The following is a 20,753-nucleotide window of genomic DNA, read 5'->3' on the forward strand; positions in this document are numbered from 1 at the left end:
GCCGCAAAGGACGCCTTTAAGACGCGTGCAGCCATAGCAGTCACGGTAGGAGGTGGGTCGGGACTTCAGACGCGCACTTGGCTCACTGTCACGAGGACAGATTTCGCAGGAAGCGCACTGCGGGAGCTGCGTTGGCTTTGAGACAGACGTTTCTTCAGGATCGTGTCAGACACAGCATGTCCAACCCCGGGTCGTCCGGTGTAGAATGCTGACCATCCTAGGGCAGGCGCGCACCGATTTCCCGAGCGCCGTGTGTTCTCTGCGGTCCGGACGCACGCAGGACAGGCCCGTCGGCGTCGGCGCGATCGCAGCCAGCGGTTGAGGCAGCTTCTGCAAGCAGCTGCCGCACCCTGCTTAGTGGGAAGTCTGCGCAGGGATCGGGAGCTGAGGGCCAGCAGCTAGCCACTCTCTTTCCTCTTTTCATTGCAGGTCCCCGCCTCGTCCAGGCCCGAGAAAATGAATCCCGTCTAGACAGCGACCACCTGGGCCAGTCACCTTGGCTTGTGATCCACGTATACCTGCCTGGTGACTTGCTTCCAAGGCCATTCCCTTTCAGTGACTTACTGGTGTTGACAGAACTTTCAATGGTGAGCACCAAAGAAAGGCAGGACACTCTTAATACAGTTGGGTGAAGTTGTATATGACTTGGTGGGCCAGTCCTATGTTTCTTCCATGGAGGAATGGATGGTGGAAGGGACTGAATTCTTAGAGGCACCCAAGGCCCTACTCCACTCTCACTGGGACCTTCCCCTGTTCTTGTGGACTTTGTCAGGCCTTGCATACCTGGGGACACCTTTCCTGACTAGAATCTCAAAGCTGACACCATGGGGCCTCACTGTCTCAAGAGTGTCAGTGCTCTGTGTTGGATAACACAGTCTCGTGCCCAGAGCCTGCAAATGGAGCCATCTGTTTGAGGAGGCCCTAGGCCCTCAGAGCCATCCTGCCCTGTCTCTGCAGTGGTCTGGGTTTCTCCAGACACTGGGGCCTTTCTGTGAAGTTGTAGAAGTTTGTGATAAGTGGGTAAAGAAAGGGAGAGAGTGTTATTAGGAGTAGAAGCCTACTCTTTGTGTGGTCCTGTTTGGGGCTTGCCACTGTGATGAGCTCACTGAAGGAATGATGCTGGAGAGTGGGCCCCACTAGGTCATGTGCGAGATCTGCAGAGCCATCATTTTGGCCAGCGGAGGACAGTTTTGCTAGAGTGTTTCCTGAGAAGCAGGACATCTATTCAAGGTTTCCTCTGGGCCTGTTGATGCTGAGGGCTGGTGCCACCTCTCTTAGAATTCTGCCTACTCCACATAGTGTCAGTGTAGAATGTACAGTTCATACTATTTTGCTAGAGAAACTGAACATGGGCATTGGGGGCATTTTAAGTTCTCAGGGTTATAGTTTCCATTATAAGCAACTTTCGGGATCCATTTGTTATGATTCTGCTGAAAATATTTTAATTGTTATGAAACTCCTCAAATTCAGAGAAAAGTCTATTTTAACTGATGTAAAAGTTACCTTTTCCCCTCAGTATTCTTTAGCAAGGATGCTACTTTAAGGACTAAGGTGTGCCTGACCCAAGCCATGATATTTTCAATTGCTGTATGTGTGTGAAAGGTGGATATTGAATAAGGAAGACCAAAGAAGAATCAATAAATTTGAATTCTATGCTGGAGAGTCAGTGCTGGAGAAGAATATTGAAAGTTCATGGACTGCTAAAAACAAACAATCTGTCTTGGAAGAGGTATTGCCAGAATGACCCTTAAAGGCAAGAATGGGCAAGACTTTGCCTTACATACTTTTGACATGTTGTCAGGAGAGACCAGTCCCTGGAGAAAGGCATCATGCTGGGTAAAGTCGAGGAGCAGTGAAAAAGAGGAAGACCCTCAAGGAAATGGGTGGGCACAGTGGCTGCAACAAGGGGCTCAGGCACAGGAACAGTTGTGAGGATGGGGTAGCACCAGGCAGGGTTTCATTCTGCTGTGCATTGGGTGGCCGTGGGTCAGCATGGACTTCATGGCACTGAACAAGGACAGCAACAAAAGTTACCTGTAAGCTTATTAAATATGTAAAGGGACCCTGGAAGACTACTATATATAGCGTATTATGCCTGAGCAGCTACTGTGCTAAGCCTGCCTGTGGGGCTTCCTTCTTCTGACTGCCATAAGATGACGGACGAATTGTAGTTCTCTATTGAAGTCGAAAGAGAGAGCTTTGAGTTAGATGGTGATTATCCTTTAAAAGGGGTTTTCTCCTTTAAAAAAAAATGTATTGTGAAATTAATAGAAGTTGACATTTAAAATAATCATTTCTGTATTCAACAACTTCTAATCATTCAAAAGTTTGCCCTGTGGGCTCCCCTACCACCACCACCTTTTTTTAACTTTTCTCCTTATGGGATGTTGTATTCCTCTTCAGCCTGGTTAATACCTGCCTACCCTCTAGTTCAGGGCTCTGCAAACTCTGCCTCTCAAGCCATATGTGGTTCTTTTGGTACATACATGTGGTTCTGGTGGAAAATCTTTTCTCAGATGATGGTGATTTTGTTTGTTTGTAAAAGTATTTTTGTGACTCTCAAATAAATAATTTTTAAATTGTTGTGAGGGGCAGGATTGGCTCTTCCATCTAAAAAATTTGCTAATCTCTGTGCTAGCTTATTGCTTCCTCCTCTATCTACTTCCCTCCCATCCCTGGTAGCCCTCAAATAATTGTTTCTTTTGCTGTAAAAAGCATTATTGTAATTGTGTTGTTGTTTATAAAAGCGGTCTATTACCATGTTAGTTCTTTAGTGAATGACTGCCTTCACTCAACCTAATGCATAATGTCCTCCGGATCCATCCATGTCATGGGTCTTCTTCACATTTCCATCCTTAGTTTTTAGCAATGTGTAGTATGTATGTGTGTATGTACCAGAGTTTATCTACTCCTCCACTGGTGTCCATTTACATTGTTGCTGTCCTCTTAATACTGTGGTTGGGGCTATGAAGAACTTGGGGTGTGGCTATATCTGTACAAACTGTGCTCCTTATTTCTGTAGGATGTATGATGAGTGCAGTGCTTGTTGGGTTGTAGGTATTTTTCCCAGTTGTTTGAGGACGCACCATGCTGCTTTCCACAGTGGTTATGCAGTTTGACAGTCTCAACAGCAGTGAATGAGGCCCTTATCACTTCACATCCTCTCTAGCATTTATTTTCAGTGTTTTGAACTTTACTATCAATGGCAGTATAAGGTGATACCTTATCCTCGACGGAGAGTTTTCTCACCCAACCTCACTGCGATCAAGTTGATGCCAAAGGACCCTCTAAAATTGTTAGATCAAGTCAAGAGATCAAACTCATTGTACTGGTTAAATCTGCTATACAAGACTAAAGTGTTGAAAAGCATGGATATTACTTTGAGGACTAAGGTACACCTGATCCAAGTCATGGTATTTCCAGTCACTTCGTATGCATCTGAAAGTTGAGCATGAATAAGGAAGACTGAGGAAGAAATAATTGAACTATGGTGCTGACAAAAATTGAAAGTACCATGGACTGCCAAAAACCTAACAAATCTGCCTTGGAAGAAATACAGCAAGAATGTTCCTTAGATGCAAGGATGGTGAGGCTTCATCTCCATTCTTAGGACACGTTATCGGAAGAGACCAGGCCCTGGAAAAGGACACCATGTTTGGTAAAGCAGAGGGGCAGCGAAAAAGAGGAAGGCCCTCGATAAGATTAATTGACCCAGTGGTTGCAGCAATGGGATCAAACATAAAAACAGTTGTGAGGAGTTCAGTTCAAATGACTCCCGGTTGGTTTATGTTCAAGTTCTACATGACCACAATGAAATTTTCTGGAATTCCATTCTTTGCAAAAGTATTCATAATTTTTTTATGATTCATCCAGATGCCTTTACATAATCAATAAAACACGTAAACATCTTTCTGCTTTTTAAGATCCATCTCATATCAGCAATGATAGCCCTCAGTTCATGTTCTTTAATGGATTTCTGGCAGCTATCAATGTATTGCAACAAATTTTTTTTCTTTTTAATTGTACTCTCTTGTACTGGGCTACGATCTGCAAGGTCAACAGTTTGTAATCACTAGCAACTTCTTGGGAGAAGGGCAGGGCTTTCTACTGTCGCTAACAGTGACAGTCTCAGAAACCCACAGAGCCAGTTCTAACTTGTCCTGTAGGGCTGCTGTGAGGCGACATTGACTGATGGCAGTTAGATGATGTTATAGCAATGATATTGTTTGATAATTTCCACTTTTCTTTGGAATGGACACAAATATAGATCTCTTCCAGTTGGTTGGCGAGGTAACTTTTCCAATTTTTTTTTTACATAAACCAGTGAGTGTTTCCAAGGAGCCTTGGTGGTGTGCTGCTTAGACGTTGGGCTGCTAAACACAACACAAGCAGTGTGAAATCGCCAGCTGATCTGTGGAAGCAAGACGACACGGCTTTCTGCTTCCAGAAAGGTTTACAGTCTTGGAAACGCACAGGGGGAGCTCTGGTGTGGAACAGACTGGTAGTGGTGAGTTTTGAGAGGTTCCTGTGCTGCATCCATGTTTTGAAACATTTCAGTTGGTTTACCATCAATTCTTGGGCCTTTGGGATCTCCCAGTGCCTTAGTCCAGCTTTGACTTTTCTCTTCAGTACCTTCAGTTTTTGATTGCAAGCTACTTCTTGAAATGGTCCAATATCGACCCATTCTTTTTGCTACAATGACTCTGTATTCTTTTCATCATTGTACTCTTCCTGCATCATTCAGCATTTGCCCATAGAATCCTACAATATTGCAACTTAAGGTTTTAATTTTAACTTGAGATGTGTTGAATGTTTTCTTCTAATTATCTTTTTTACTCAAGTTCTTGCACATTTCATTGTAATGCTTAACTTTATTTTCTTGAGTTGCCTCTTGTAATTTTCGGCTCTTTAGTTTCTTTTGTACAATTTAGCCACTTTACATTCAAGAGCAAGTTTCAGAATTATTCTGATTTCCACCCACTTTGGTCTTTTTCTTTCTTTCCTGTCTTTTTAATGGGTGGTGTTCTTGATGGCATCCCACAGTTTGTCAGGTCTTGCATCGTTACTGCTCAGTGGGTCAATTCTGTTCCTGAGATGTTCTCCAGAGTACGGTGAGTTATACTCAATGTTACATTGTGGTTCTCATGGACTTGTTTTTAATGAACTTGCATAGAAACAATTGATGCTCTGTTCCACAGTCTGGCCTTGTCTGGGCTGAGAATACTGTGCTGCTCCGTGCTCTTCCTACAAAAGTGGTCGGTCCTATTCCACTGGATTCCATTTGGTGAGTTCCACCACCATAGAAGCTTTTTTATGTTGTTGAAGAAGATATTTGTGATAAAGAAATCATTTATCTTGCAAAATTCTGTCATGCAAGCTCCAGTTTTGTTTCTATCACTGTGGCCATATTTTCTACCTACTGATTCTCTCTGTTTTCAGTTTTTGCATTGATTATATGCTTGATCAAGTTTATATTGAAGAAATTGACAGAGTTCTTCAGGGTGTTTGTTTTTTTTCATATTTGGGTGTACTTCTTGGCATCTAAATTTTAATAGTAATTGTATTAGTCTTCCTTGGAGGTAGATACATAACCATCATCTAAGTCATTGTACTTCAAGATCTTGAAATGTTCTTTTTGACAATGGATGGAATGCTATTCCTATAGAATTTGTCATTCCTAGCATAATAAGTTATAGGGTTATTTGATTCAAAATCGCCATTGTCAGCTACTAATGCTTAGGAAATCAATCTTTATTTATTCTGTTCCATACTTGATGGCGTCCCCTTTTCCTAGATTCCTACTTTGTACATTCCACATTCCAATTATTAGTGCATGTTTGAAGCTGTTCTTATTTTGACTGTGCTTTTCCAACAAATGAAGGGCTCCAAAGCTTTGTGCCAGCCACAAGTTTGATTGTATCATGAGAGAGGTGGATTCTCTATCTCATTCATACTTCAGTGTCTTCCACTCAGAGAAGCTCGTCTCCCTGCCCTGTATCAGAGGTTGATGGATAGCAGCAGAGAAGAGACATCCCTATCTTCTCTTTAGAGGGAAAGCTTTGCTTTTTTTCACCACTGAATATGATTTGAACTCTAAGATGTCTATGAGTGCTTATTGTCATGTACAGAATTTCATTTTCCATCCTAGTGTATTGAGTGTTCTTATCGACTATGTAATAATTCATGGAAAATGTTGCTTCTTTTGTTGACATGATGGTGTATTTTTTTTCTTGTGTGATTGATGTGATATTTTTATTATTACTGTTATTATTATTTAATGTTAACTATTCTTGACTTTTGAGCTAAATCCTAATTTGTCGTGGTATGTAATTATCTTTATACACTTTCAGGTTTGATCCTTAGTATTTTGTGGAGTACTTTAGCATCTGTGTTCATTAGGACCTGTCTTTTTAAAAATATTTTGGTTGTGTGTGCCATCTGACCTTGGTATCAGAGTACTGGTATTTCTCCCTGCATTGTAATGTGCAGTTTAGACAGACATAATTTTAGTTGATGTTTTTTATTTTATTTTATCACGTTAAATATTATACCCAATTACCTTCTGGTCTCCATGCTTTCTGTTTATTTTCTGAAGGATTTCTGAATTACTTCTTGATTGAGCTTTTTTGTATATCCAGATGTGCCATGCCTTCAACAAATTTGGGACTGTGCCAGTCAGTACTTCTCCAAATTCTTTCTGCCTCTTTCTCTCTTTCTTTTTCTTTGGGAATACCCCTGATATATATGTTGATTCACTTTATGGTGTCCCACAAAACCAAGTGAATTTCTATTCACTGTTCTTCATTCATTTTTCTTTGTGCTCCTCTGACTGATTAATTCTAATTGTTTTCTATACCCAAGTTACGGAGGTCTTCAGTGATACTAGCCACAAGGTTGATGGTTCTTACCTCTCAGAAGCACCTCAGGAGACAGTCCTGGCAAGCAGCTTCCAAAGGTCACACCTTGAAAATGGTGTTAGTAGTACTGGCTTGCCCACACTGAGCCCCATAGAACTCAGCAACAACTTACAACAGCTACATTCAAGCATGTTGACTTTCTTCTATCTGCTCTAATATGCCACTCAACTCCCCGGTGAATTTTCAGTTTTAGTAAGTAGACCTTTCTGTGACAAAACTTCTGTGTGTTTCCAGGACCAGGCAGTGTTTCGTTCTCCTGAATACACAACTTGTTGGCCCCTAACGACATTATTTTTAAAAATTTCAACATAAGTACAATTTACAAATATAATACATTAAAAAATTATGTATACTATTGTTTTATTCTTTGGCATATTTCTTATTTTAGTGAATTTTTTTTAGTAGATTGCTGTCATTTAAAAGGTCATGAAAATTTTCACAAGAATTTGTTAAATTATATTTCACACATAAAATGGCTTTCAAATCTCAACACTTAATTGTGAATTTTCTGATGTCCACACTCTATTTAATGTAGAAAAAACGCGTTCAGTCGCAGCACCAGTGCCTGGTAAGGACAGCGCATATTCCACAATTTTTAGTGCATTATTGTATGGAACATGGTTTGTTTCAAAATGATGAAATAGTTCTAACCATTAGTTCTCTGTTGTGATTTTTGCTTATGCCCAATATTTAACCTTTTCCTTATCAGTATATTTTTTTATTAATTAAAAAGATCATTTTTGGAAATATGGGAAATTTTGAGTAATATGATCGAATGATTTTTGCACATCATTCCAGTACTGTCTGCTAAATTCAAGCAAATTTATGTATTTATGAGATAAATAAATAATTTACTTACCTAAATTATCGGAATAGCTGATTTGTTGACATCACTTCTTTAACTAGCATGCAGTACGGTGTGTATTGTCTGAGAGACAGTTACAAAATGTTTTCGTTGTTGCCAATGCCAAAAAATGCTATTGTTCATTAAGTCCAAACAATGGTGGTCGAATTCTAACAACTGGTCAACAATGCGAACTTTGATAAGCAGTTCTTGATAATCAGTTCTCAACAATGATTTGTTATTATTAAAGTTTAACATTATAAAATTAACAAAAATAATATAAAACTTATATCCTGGCGAAATAGCCACATGGCAGCCGAAAACCGTATATTCTCTTCCCGTTCTCCTGCTTGTCATGCATTCTTTCCAAAAATCGGAACTTTTTTTAAACGCATGGGACGCAGGACAAATTGTTAAGAATCGGGACTGTCCCACCAAAAGCACGACGTCTGGTCACCTTACCCTTGATGGGCAGGAAGGGTTGGGCTGTGCACCCTTCTGCTTGTGCTGATGGGAGATGTCTCAGCGACTTCTGAGGAAGTTCCTGGCCTTCATTATCTGCAGGAAGCCCCCTTAGGGTTGATGGGCACCCCTCACATCCGGGGCCCTCCAGATCCCACAGGGCCCTCCTGGTGGCTTGGCAGCAGCACACAGCCAAGCCGGGACTATACACGCCACGAGAGCCTCCAGGGTGGGCCTGGTTTCCAGGATGGAGTCATCAAAAGTGAAATCTCCGTGGTGGAGATTTTCAGGCACAGTGGCATGGCCCCTGCAAGATCCTTGGCTGAGACTGGAGATGGTGCTTTCCTCTCCAAACCTGTGTTTTTAATATTTCTGTGCTTTAATACATGAAGTGAAATTTTTTTGTAAACTAAGGAGATTTTTTACATTGTTTTATGTAGGCAAGGGGATTATTGATATAGTTGTATTAATGTCTATCTTAAATGTTATTGTTTCTATCTGTTGACACCCCCCCCCCTTTTTTTGCTTCCACTTTTTTCTGCCTTCTCTTGCCTTAATTGATCTTTTTATATAATGTGTTTGTCCTCCCAGTAGCCCTGGTGCTGCACTGGCCGAAGCATTGGGCTGGTAGTTTGAAAGTCGGTAGTTCGAGCCGACTCCCAGCTCTGTAGGAGAAAGATGATCCAGTCCGTCTCCAGCCTTGGGAACCTTGTAAAATGGCTTCTGCTCTGTCCAACAGCTTTAATATGAATCAGAATCAAGTTGATGGCAGTGAATGGGTGTTTTTTTTTAGTGTGAGTTTTATATAAAGTATTGCTACTAGGATGCTAGTTCCTATACATAGAGGTATATCCCAGAGTAGTCTTAGTATAAAGGATACTAAAAAATGCATTGCATGAAAATGAGTTTGCTCACAGAGCTGGTCTTTCCTTATGCTTTCTAAGAAATATAAATCTAATAATGTTTTTATACAGCAAGTTTTAAGTGTTGATGAGTCTTAGATTTACCACCCTGATCCAGCAACCAAGGTACAATCAAAACAGTGACTTCTAAGTCAACTGGGTGAGTTGAATTAAATGTGAAGAGGTCAGCTAAGAAGGTTATATAGAGACTGTTCTTTTTGGATTCCAGTGGGGGCATTGTGACAGATTTTCTTGAAGGACATATGACGATTACAGGACATTATTTATTAAGAAGTTTTTAGGAAAATGGCATCAGTGAATAATAGTTATATTGATTAGATTTCCTTGAATGCAGATAGATAAAATCCTATCACAGACTGCACGGTACTTTAAAATAGATCATGAATGCTTTGAGAATGATGAGGGCAATGAATGTACAAATGTGCTTTACACCACTGATGTATGTATGGATTGTACTAAGAGTTGTATGAGCCCCTAATAAAGCGATTAAAAAAAAAAAAAAGAATAAACAAAATTTAAAAGGCAAAAAAAAAAAAAAAGATCATGAAATGCCCTTTTTGACTATGAATGGCACACCATGCCTCTTGATTGTGTCATTCCAGCATAGTAAACTGTATGAGGTTATGATTCAAATTAGCCAATACCAGTCCATTGCAGCTTGCTCAGTGCCTAGGATATCAATCTTTATGTGTTCATTTCATTTTTGATTGCTTCCAGTTTTTCTAGATTCCGACTTAATGCAGTCCAAGTTCCAATTATCAGGTTTTCGCAACTGATTCTTTTGAACTTGAGTTGTATCCCATCAGCAAATGAAGGACCTGAAGGCTCCACTCCCACAGGCTTTACTCCATTGACATCACCATGGTTGACTCAACGTTGACAAATCAGTAACACAGCCACTTTTCCACTGTCTCTCAACCCAAGGGGCCCATCCTCTAGCACAATTTGTGACAGTGTTCTGTGTCCATGCTGTGCATAAAGTTTTCAGCAGCTGCTTCCTGGGGGCAGCAAGGTCCTTCTTCATAGTCTGTTCTTAATCCAGAAGCTCCGCTGAAACTTGTTCATTTTGAATGATCCTGCTGGCGTTTGAAATACCAGAACATGCAAGCCACCACAGTACAACTAACTGACAAACAAGTAAAATATTACAATGAAATGTGCACAGACCTAGAGTTAGAAATCTAAATAAGAACATATATTTAGCATATCTTAAACAGAAAGAACTGAAGAAAAAAATTCAGGTCTCAAGTTACAATACTGAAGATTCTATGTGCAAAATGTTGAATCATGCAGGAAGCATACAGAGATGGAAAGAATACAGAGTCACTGTACCAAAAAGAATTTGTCAACATACTGCCATTTCAGGAGATGGCATATGAGCAAGAACCAATGGTGCTGAAGGAAGAAGTGTAGTCTGCACTGAAGGCACTGGCCAAACAAAGTTCCAGGAGCTGATGAGGCACTGGAAGTATTCGTGGATACCAGGAAATTTGGAAGACAGCTACTTGGCCAACTGACTGAAAGAGGTCCATTTTTGTACCCATTCTAAAGATAGAAGTGAGGTAGTTAGTTTATTGTGCCAACCTGGCCGATACACATGTGGGGTTAATTGGAGGGCAGAGGGATAAATGGCTCAGTGAGCCTCGCCTTTCTAGTTCTCGGGGTCTCTTGCTTTCTGATGGTGGGACTAGAGTGCAGCATGCTGGAGCACCCATGGTGAGACCCCTTCCAGCACTGAGCTGCATACACATTCACTGATTTGGCTTTCCTCCTGCAGTCAGTATCATTGTGTCTGTTTTGTGAGATGGAGGAGGACTTTGTGGATTGGTGTTGGACATATGGGTTGATGGGTTAATGTTGGACTTGTGGGCTTGGGCATCCCTGGGTTGGGATGTTTTCTTGATGCATACTTCACCTTTATATGAAACTCTCTTATACATGAGTTTCTGTGGATCTGTTTCTCTAAAGTACCCAGACTAACACAGAAGCCAACAGAATGTTCAAACTACAGAACAGTATCAATGATGGCACATGCAAGTAAAATTTTGCTGAACATCCAACAATGGCTGCAGCAGTACATTGACAGGGAGCTGCCCGAGGTTCAGGATGGATTCGAAGAGGACAGAGGAACAAGGCATATCATTGCAGATGTTAGGTAGATCTTGGCTGGAAGCAGAGAATACCAGAAAGATGTTTACTTGTGTTTTATTTATTATGTAAAGGTATTCCACTATGTGGACCACAAAAACCTTTGGATAACCTTGAGAAGAACAGGAATTCCACAACACTTCATTGTGCTCACGTGGAACTTGTGCATGGATCATGAGGCAGTTGTACAAATAGAACAAGGGAATGCTGAATAGTTTATAATCAAGAAAGGTGTGTCACAGGGTTATATCCTCTCCTCATACTTACTCTACCTGTTTGCTGAGCAAATCAGCAGAGAAACTTGATTATTTGAGGAAGAACATGGCAGAATTGGAGGAGGGCTTGTTAGCAACCTTTAATATGCAGATGACATCACCTTGCTTGCTGAAAGTGAGCAGGACTTGAAACAATTGCCGGTGAAGATTTCAGCCTTTCTGTATGGATTACAACTGAATGTAAAGAAGACAAAAATGCTCACAGATGGACCAATGATATGTGGAGACAAGATTAAAGTTGTGAAGTATTCCATCTTGCTTGGATCCACAATCATTGCTCATGGAAACAGCAGGTAGAAGACACATAGCACTGAGGAAATCTGCTACACAAAACCTCTTGTAGAGTGTTAATATTGGATTGTGGACTAAGGTGCGCCTGACCCAAGCCAAGGTATTTTCACTTGACTCATGCATGTGGAAGTTGATGAATGAGGAAGCCCAAACTAGAATGGATGCTTTGGAATTATGATGCTAGTGAACAATATTGAAAGTACCATAGACTTCTAAAAGGATAAACAAGTGTGTCTTGTAAGAAGTACAGTCAGAATGCTCCTTAGAGGCAAAGATGGGGAGACTTCATCTCACACACTTTGCACATGTCAGGAGAGACCAGTCCCTGGAGAAGAAGGGCATCATGCTTGATAAAGTAGAGGGACAGTGAAAAAGAGGAAGGCCTTCAAAGAGATGTATTGACACTGTGGCTGCAACAATGAGTTCAAGCATAGGAAAAATTGTGGGGATGGCACAGGACCAGGCTGTGTTTTATTCTGTTCTGCATCGGGTATCCATGAGTTAAGAACCAACTCAGTGCCATCTAACAACATCAACAACAGAGTGTTGTTAGGAGTCAATTTTTAAAAAATTTAAATCATTTTATTGGGGGCCCATACAGCTCTTATCACAGTCCATCCATCCATCCATTGTGTCAAGCACATTTGTACATATGTTGCTATCATCATTTTGAAAACATTTTCTTTCTACTTGAGCCCTTGGTATCAGCTTAGTTTTCCCCAATCCCCCCCCCCACCCCCACTTCCTCATGAACCCTTGATAATTTATGATTTTTTTTTCACGTCTTACACTGCCCACTGTCCCCCTTCACACACGTTTTTGTTGTCCCTCCCCCTGGGAGGGGGTTATATATGTAGATCATTGTGATTGGTTCCACCTTTCTACCCCCATCTTCCCCTTACCCTCCTGGTATCACTACTCTCATTATTGGTCCTGAGGGGTTTATGTGTCCTGGATTCCCTATGTTTCCAGCTCTATCTGTACCCGTGTACAGACTCTGGTCTAGCTAAATTTGTAAGGTAGAATTGGGGTCATGATAGAGGCAGGGAGAAAGTTAGATCTCTCTGGGGATAAATCTACCTCCGTCTTTGGCTCCGCGTGAGAACGAATTCACGCCCAAACCTCTTTTGTGATCCAGGTGAGTTTATGAGCGTTAGAAGTTTTAGGTTTAAACAGGCATCCACAGGGCTCCCGAACATGCAGCCTGCCTGGAAACTGCTCCCAAAGCCACGCAGTCGACTCCGGGCAACTGCCTTTTCAATTATTCTGCAGGGAGGCATGGTGGACGACCCTTGGTCGATCCCATTGGCTGAATTGAATTAGGTGGGCCAATCCAGATGCAGCACTCACCCACAAGTACCTGGCGGGGAACTTGAACCTCTGAGCATGTGCAGTGTGCCACTCCTTTGTTTCCGTACCTTGGCCCTCTGGGCATGCGTTGTGGACACTCCAGTCCCTGAGCTAGACTACCTAACAAAAGCATTAAAGAATTAGAGGAAAGTTGTGTGTTTCATCGGTGCTATACTGCACCCTGACTGGCTCGTCTCTTCCCTGTGACTCCTCTGTGAGGGGGTGTCCAATTGTCTACAGATGGGCTTTGGGATTCCACCTCGCTCTCCCCCTCATTCACATCTATATGATTGTTTGTTCTGGGTCTTTGATGCCTGATTTCTGATCCCATCGACACCTCATGATCACACAAGCTGGTGTGCTTCTTCCATGTGGGCTTTGTTGCTTCTCACCAAATGGCTGCTTATTTATCTTCAAGCTTTTAACATCCCAGACACTATATCTTTTGATAGCTGGGCACCATCAGCTTTCTTCACCACATGTACTTATGCACCCATTTTGTCTTTAGCAATCATGTCAAGAAGGTGAGCATCACAGAATGCTGGTTTATTAGAACAAAGTGTTCTTGCATTGAGGGTGTACTTGAGTAGAGGCCCAATGTCCGTCTGCTGCCTTAATACTTAACATATAAATATACTGACATAGATCTATTTCTCTATCATTATATATAAATATATTTGCATATGTATATACCTATATTTAGACCTCTATAAATGTCCTTTGCCTCCTAGTTCTCTCCTCTATTTCCTTTTACTTTCCTCTTGTCCCACTATCATGTTCGACCTTCATTCAGGTTTCAGTAATTCCTCTTGGCTACATTGCCCTTGATCAAGCCCCACCAGGCATCCTATGCTCTTCTTGCCGTTGATTTTAGATCAGTGTTGTTCTCTTGTCCCTGGGTTTGTTGACACCCCCCCCCCCCCCTTACTTTCCACCCAGTCCCCCTCACCTGTCTCTCCCCTACCCACCTCCCACCCCAACCATCACTCCATTCTTTGCTCCTCCGGATTGTTTATCCCACCTGTCTGATCTAGATAGCCATGCAGAGACAATAATAAGCATAAAACAAGACAGCAAAACAAAGCAACAAAAGAAAACAACAAAAACCAAAGACAAAAGAGAAAAGCCTATAAATAGTTCAAGATCTGTTTGATGACCGTTAGGAGTGTTTTCTGGTTGAGTCTAATGGGGGTGTCACGCCGTGACCCCAAGGTCTATTTTTTATATTCCCTGGGGACTTCATTGCTTTGCTTCCCTTGCTGCTCTGTTGCACGCCCTTAGTGTTTTGTGCAGGTGTGGTGGGATCAGATCAGGCACAATTCCCTCACTGTGTCTCCAGTGTTGTCCCCCATAGAGCTCTGGGTCTGTGAGAGATGTCATGTCTCGTGGTGGGGTCAGCCCTATGGTCCTCTCTGTGCATCTGCTGCTCTGAGCAGGAATATCATCCTTGGGGCTTGGTGGGCCAGGATGTGCTCCTCTCTCTCTCCTTCCTTCTTTGTTTGCTCCTGTGCGCTCTGATCAGATGCACCCCACTGCTGAGCTGTAGCTTCAATGCTGTCCTCCAAAGTGCATTCTTCTGGTATGTGTGTGTGGCATTCCACGTGGTTGGGATTGGGGCCAGCCCCACAGACCTCTCTTGGTTCCCTGCTTCATGCCACTATGTTGCATTCATGCGTCTTGGCGCATCGGATTGAAGTGTGGTCCTTCTCTCCCTGTGAGTCAAAATTTAATCTATGGCATTGAGTATGGTTATATAAATTTGTAGCAATACCTTTTTTACTTATCCTCATGTGTATTTATGTCATTTGTTTTCTAAAGATTACCCTTGAGTTTACATTATACATGGATAAACAAAACAAATCAATTTTGAAATGACTGTATATTGCTTCATGAGTAGAGCAAGTACCTTATAACAATCCAAAGTCAATTACAACTTCTTGTTCCTTATAATATTTTCATGTCAGTTATTAGTCATTTCTAATCATTGCATCTATTATGGCTTGTTATTATATTTAACTTTAATGTCTGCTACATTAATAAGAAAGTGGGTGCTGTGGAGTTGGTTCTCTTAGTGACCTGTGTACAGCAGATTGAAACACTGTGCCATCTTCACAGTAATCTCTATGTTTGAGCCTATTGTTGCAGCCACTGTGGCAATCCATACTATCAAGGGCATTTCTCTACCAACCATTTCTTCTTCCAGGGACTGATCTCTCCTGATAACATGTCTATGCTAGGCTAAGATATCTAGAGAAATAAATCAAGTAATATTCCTTGTGTATAAGAAAGAGTTTTACATCAAGATGAATCTAAAGTCTGCTGAATGAGTTTGAGGTTGGCAGTCTCCTAATGGTTCCTAGGGTCCACAGGCAAAACAACAGGAAGTTGATAACTAGATGCAGGATAAGGCCAAGGCGTAACAGAGAGCTCAGTTCCGCTCAGGGTCTCTCTTTCACAAAAGACCACACCCACAGAGGTATCATCAGGCTGTCACCTGATTGATAGGTTGTACTCCACCCTTAGCTTCACCCCAGATATATCCAGTTGACATAAAAATCTATCATACTTGCCATCCTTGCTACTAAGGAGCATTCTGCCTTTACTTCTTTATGAACAGACTTGTTTCTTTTGGTAGTCCACAGTATTTTCAATATTCTTCACCAACACCATCATTCAAATGAACCAATTTTTCTGTAGTCTTCCTTATTTGTTGTCCAGATTTCACCTCCCTATACCGATGATGTGATGAAAAGTGCCATGTTTTGGATCAAGCTTACCTTAAACCGCTGGACTCAGGGAGCCTTAAACCAAGAACTCAGGGAGCCATCTTGCCCTGCGTCTCCATGTGTTCCATTGCCTGGCTAATCAAACTAAACCCTCTTTCAGTTCGGGACATTGTATGTTTCTTTAGATGCAATGAGCAACTTTGGCACATTTTTCTCTCTGCGTCTTGCATTTGGCTTTCCTCTGCCAGGCTTTAAGTTGTTAATTGGCAGCCTGTCACCTTATCTGGTCCTCTAGTTTCTGCAGCCTTCTGAGAGTCAACAACACTGATTTGGTTTGAATGAGAAGGATCCTCCAGGCAGAGCTTTGAACTTCGGATTTGGGATTTGCCAGCCACGTGAGCCATTTCCTTAATGGTTTGAGTTCTGTGAGAAGTTGCAGTCAACTGGGACATAAGGGAATATGCTAAGGTATATGTAGAAGTTAAACCAGTGATGCTGAATGTATAAGGAAATTTATATCAGGAAAATGACTCACGGTTTTAAAAGCAGTCAACCTCAAGCCCATAGAAGTACCAGGTTTGTGGATCAGATGTCAGACTGGTGACTTGTGACTCATGTAGCTATGGGGTTGGTGTAATTTGACATTAACCCTGACCTCAAAATCATTTTCCCCCCCACCCATATCACAAAAGCATCCTGACAAATGTATTCCTGAGAGAACTTGTCTGAAACCTTTCGTTGATTGAAGAGACACGTTTAAACACTTTTTTTGTTGTTGTTTTGAAAAAAACCTATTTATGAACTGGAACCCAAATAGCAATATTTTTTTTTAACTTTACCCTTGTAGAGACTATGGTAACACTGAAACGGTTATAGTAACACAGGAGACATAAGTTCACTGCGTTAGAAATTGAGGAAATAGTGTTGGTGGTCACTTCTATACCAGCTTAGGGCAGTAGCCACAAAACCAAGGTCAGAAATACACCCATTCAACCACAAACCATGCATCCCTTACACTTGTAGAAAGGAATAAAATGGAGGCTGATCAATAGTTAAACTATATAAAACCCAGTGTGTTACAAATTTTGTTAAATCTATGTAATAAGGTACTACCAGTCACAAGTGAAAGTGCAAACCACAAAGGAAAAGTGGAGTACACAAACTTTTTATGATCTTCCTGTTAATTCTCGATTCTTTTGGACTGTCATCCTCACCCACCCTTTGCACACCTTGAGGAATATGGTGCAATATCTCAGAATATCTGTGATGTTTTTAGGACTCATTGGTATTTGAAGATGTGGCCATCGACTTTACACAGGAAGAGTGGGCCTTGCTGGATTTTTCTCAAAGGAAACTTTACAGAGACGTAATGGTGGAAACATTCAGGAACCTGGATTCGAGTAAGGATGGCTTCTTTTTTTTTTCTTAATTTATGTATATGGATATAGTATATATGTATTTGGATCCTTGGGGGTGTAGTGGGTTGCACTTTGGGCTGCCAACCAGCTGCTCTGCAGGAGAAAGAGGAGGCTTTCATTCCTGTAGAAATTTGCAGTCTAGGAGCTAGACTCTTCCACACATATCTGAGCTGGCTTGTTTTCATTTTTCAATTTTCTGCTGCCTTCTGTGCTTATGGGAAAAATCCTTCCCCATTTCATCTTTTAATAATAATTTTACATATACATGCATTGTTTGCAATACCTTTCAGTTTTTCAATCCAAGTTATACCCTAGTTCAGTTACCATCACTCTGAATCATCACAGAATTAATTCTCAGTAAATTTCTTATCCTTTGGCCTTTACCAAACTTCTGGAATAGTAAAAAGCTTCAGTTGTTCATTCTTCACAGATGCCTTGTTACTCGTCAAATTTCTTGCCTATTTTGCTTTATATTGTGAAACTTCATTTTAAATTATTGGTTAGTCTCTTCGCAGGGTAATGATGGACAAAAGTGCAATGAGCATACAGTGAAGCAATTCATGAAGAATGACTCCTGGTTGTCCATGTTAGGAGAAATCTGTGAATTCCTTGGGAATGAAAATTATGTCAACCAGGAATGGCCTTTGAGGTATCATACCCATGACATTAAGCAATGTCTCAGGAGATAGTCTCAATGTGCCATGGTGTTTGCAAGCACGCATGTGACCTTGTGTTTCTAAAACTAACTAAATGTTGTTTCCGTTAATTTTCACAATACAGTATTTATATAAATGTGAATCAGATAGTGTGTATTTGAGAGTACACATATTATCAAAAAGCCCCACTATCTGGCACACTCTGAGATATTGAAACATGATACAAGTTGGCAGAAAATGCCCATTCAGTTTTGTATGATAATTTTTAAAATGGTAAAAGATGTAATTCTAACAACATCCTCCCTATTTTCAACAGAAAATGTATGATAGAGAATTTCCATACAAGCAAAGAAGATAATGTGAAGAAATATAAAGAGGATGATCAGTGTGGAAAACTTTTCAATTGGACTGAAAATCTTTCTAGGGTCAAGGAAACTCCTGCCAGTGTAAATCCTTTAGAATTTCATGAGAGAGGTGGTCATACATTGAATCATTGCATCAGATCTCACACTTGTATGATTTATGGAGAAACTTACAGTTGTCTGTCTTATCTGAAACCTCATTCAAAAGAGGAATTTTGTAACTGCGTAGCTTTTGGGAAACCTTGTAGTTGTTCATCATCCTTCACTAAATATAAAAGAACTCACAGTGCAGATATACTTTATGAATGTAAGGAATGTGAGAAAGCCTTTAATCATTCCTCAACACTTACTGATCATACAAGAATTCACAGTGGAGACCGGCCTTATGAATGTAAAGAATGTGGGAAAACATTTGTTTATGCTTCATCTCTTGCTAAACATAAAAGAACCCACAGTGGAGAGAGGCCTTATGAATGCAAAGAATGTGGGAAGGCCTTTTGTAGCCCCTCAGCACTTTCTGAGCATACAAGAATTCACAGTGGAGAGCGGCCTTATGGATGTAAACAATGTGGGAAGGCATTTATTAATGCTTCAGCCCTTGCTAAACATACAAGAACTCACAGTGCAGAGAGGCCTTATGAATGTAAAGAATGTGGGAAAGCCTTTAGTCTCTACTCACACCTCACTGAACATAAAAGAACTCACAGTGGAGAGAAGCCTTATAAATGTAATGAATGCGGGAAAGCTTTTAGTCGTCTCTCAATACTATCTGATCATATAAGAACTCACAGTGGGGAGAAACCTTATAAATGTAAGGAATGTGGGAAAGCCTTTTGTCATCCCTCAGCACTTACTGAACACACTAGAATTCACAGTGGGGAGAGGCCTTATGAATGTAAAGTGTGTGGGAAAGCATTTATTTATACTTCATCCCTGGTTAAACATAGAAGAACTCACAGTGGAGAGAGGCCTTATGAGTGTAAAGAATGTGGAAAAGCATTTACTCAGTATGCACACCTTACCGTACATAAGAGAACACACAGTGGAGAGAGGCCGTATGAATGTAAAGAATGTGGGAAAGCCTTCACTCAGTACTCACACCTAACTGAACACAGAAGAACACACAGTGGAGAAAGGCCTTATGAATGTAAGCAGTGTGGGAAAGCTTTTAGTCGTCTGTCAGCACTTACTAATCATACAAGAATTCACAATGGGGAGAGACGTTACAAGTGTAAAGAATGTGAGAAAGCCTTTACTCAGTACTCACACTTAATTGAACACAGAAGAACACAGTGTGGAGAGGTCTTATGGATGTAAGGAATGTGGAAAAACCTTTAGTCATCTCTCAGCACTTACTGATCATATAAGAATTCACAGTGAAGACAGGTATTATGAATGTAAAGAATATGGGAGAGCCTGTAGTCAAGTTCTTCATGCCTCAAACATAAAAGAACACATAGAGAAACCTTGTAGATGTAGGGGATTGTTAACATTTATATAGGCCATATCTCACACAACACTATAAGTAACTCAGTTCAAAGAGGCTCTGTATAAAGGGATATGAGAAAGCTTTTGTTATTCATCAAGGAACACGTGTAGAATTATTAACAAGTGTGGTAGAGAATGAATTCCTTTCACATGCCGCACTAGGCATATAAGCACTCCCAGCTGACTGTGTAAGGAATGAAAGAAACTGCAGTTTCCCCTGAGTTTCCCAAAGATGTGTGAGAATATCCATCAGAAAAAAGACATGTAGACACAGGTTGGGAAACTTGGAGTCATACCTTTGCAAAACCTAAAAGAAAGTGTGTGTGATAGATAACCAAGTATTGTAAAGAAAATGTTAGGAAAGTTTTTACTTCCAGTCCTTTCCAAGGTGGTGAAGATTCACACACAGATCAAAGTCTTCACTAATTAAATCTCCTCAATATATGAAAATTCTCATGTAAAATAAACCATTATGTAACAGATCAATGGTGTTTTAGAGTTCTTACAAAACATAAGCTATAACACTGTAGATTGTGCCTATTGAATGTAAAAAAGAGGAAATTTTTAGTGTCCCTTTTTTCTCAGTACCCTTATGAGATCTCACAGATAAGCTCTGGGATTGGAAGCAAATTACCCTTTTAATTGTATCACTTGACTTTGAATGCCCATCAAAATGTCATTTTACTTTTGTTATATTCAAATTGCCTTGATTGGAAAATTGTCGACCTTTATTTTTGAAGTTTTTTTACTTTTTCACGTTCTAATGTATTATCAAATTTTTAGTTTAACAACATCATTAAAAACCACAGACCCAACTTAGTATCCCACCACAGTTGTTATTTGTTTCTTTATTGTTGTTTTAATGAATCATTTTATTGGGGGCTCTTACAACT

The 20,753-nt window shown here is 40.7% G+C and overlaps 1 protein-coding gene across 1 annotated transcript; it reads left to right on the top strand.

The window, feature by feature from the left end:
* The first annotated feature begins 6 nt into the window (after window positions 1–6).
* On the top strand, window positions 7–20,687 carry LOC123522193 (zinc finger protein OZF-like). Its single transcript, XM_045294451.1, has 5 exons — window positions 7–52; window positions 430–587; window positions 17,213–17,336; window positions 17,859–18,003; window positions 18,327–20,687. Exons 2-5 carry the CDS (start codon window positions 585–587, stop codon window positions 19,687–19,689), a joined length of 1,635 nt encoding a protein of 544 aa, XP_045150386.1. The 5' UTR covers window positions 7–52; window positions 430–584; the 3' UTR covers window positions 19,690–20,687.
* Window positions 20,688–20,753: the final 66 nt, after the last annotated feature.

The sequence above is a fragment of the Echinops telfairi genome, unplaced genomic scaffold (genome assembly GCF_000313985.2).
Source record: "Echinops telfairi isolate 266 unplaced genomic scaffold, ASM31398v2 ScPeMD7_3533;HRSCAF=4204_0, whole genome shotgun sequence".
Classification (NCBI taxonomy): Eukaryota; Metazoa; Chordata; class Mammalia; order Afrosoricida; family Tenrecidae; genus Echinops; species Echinops telfairi.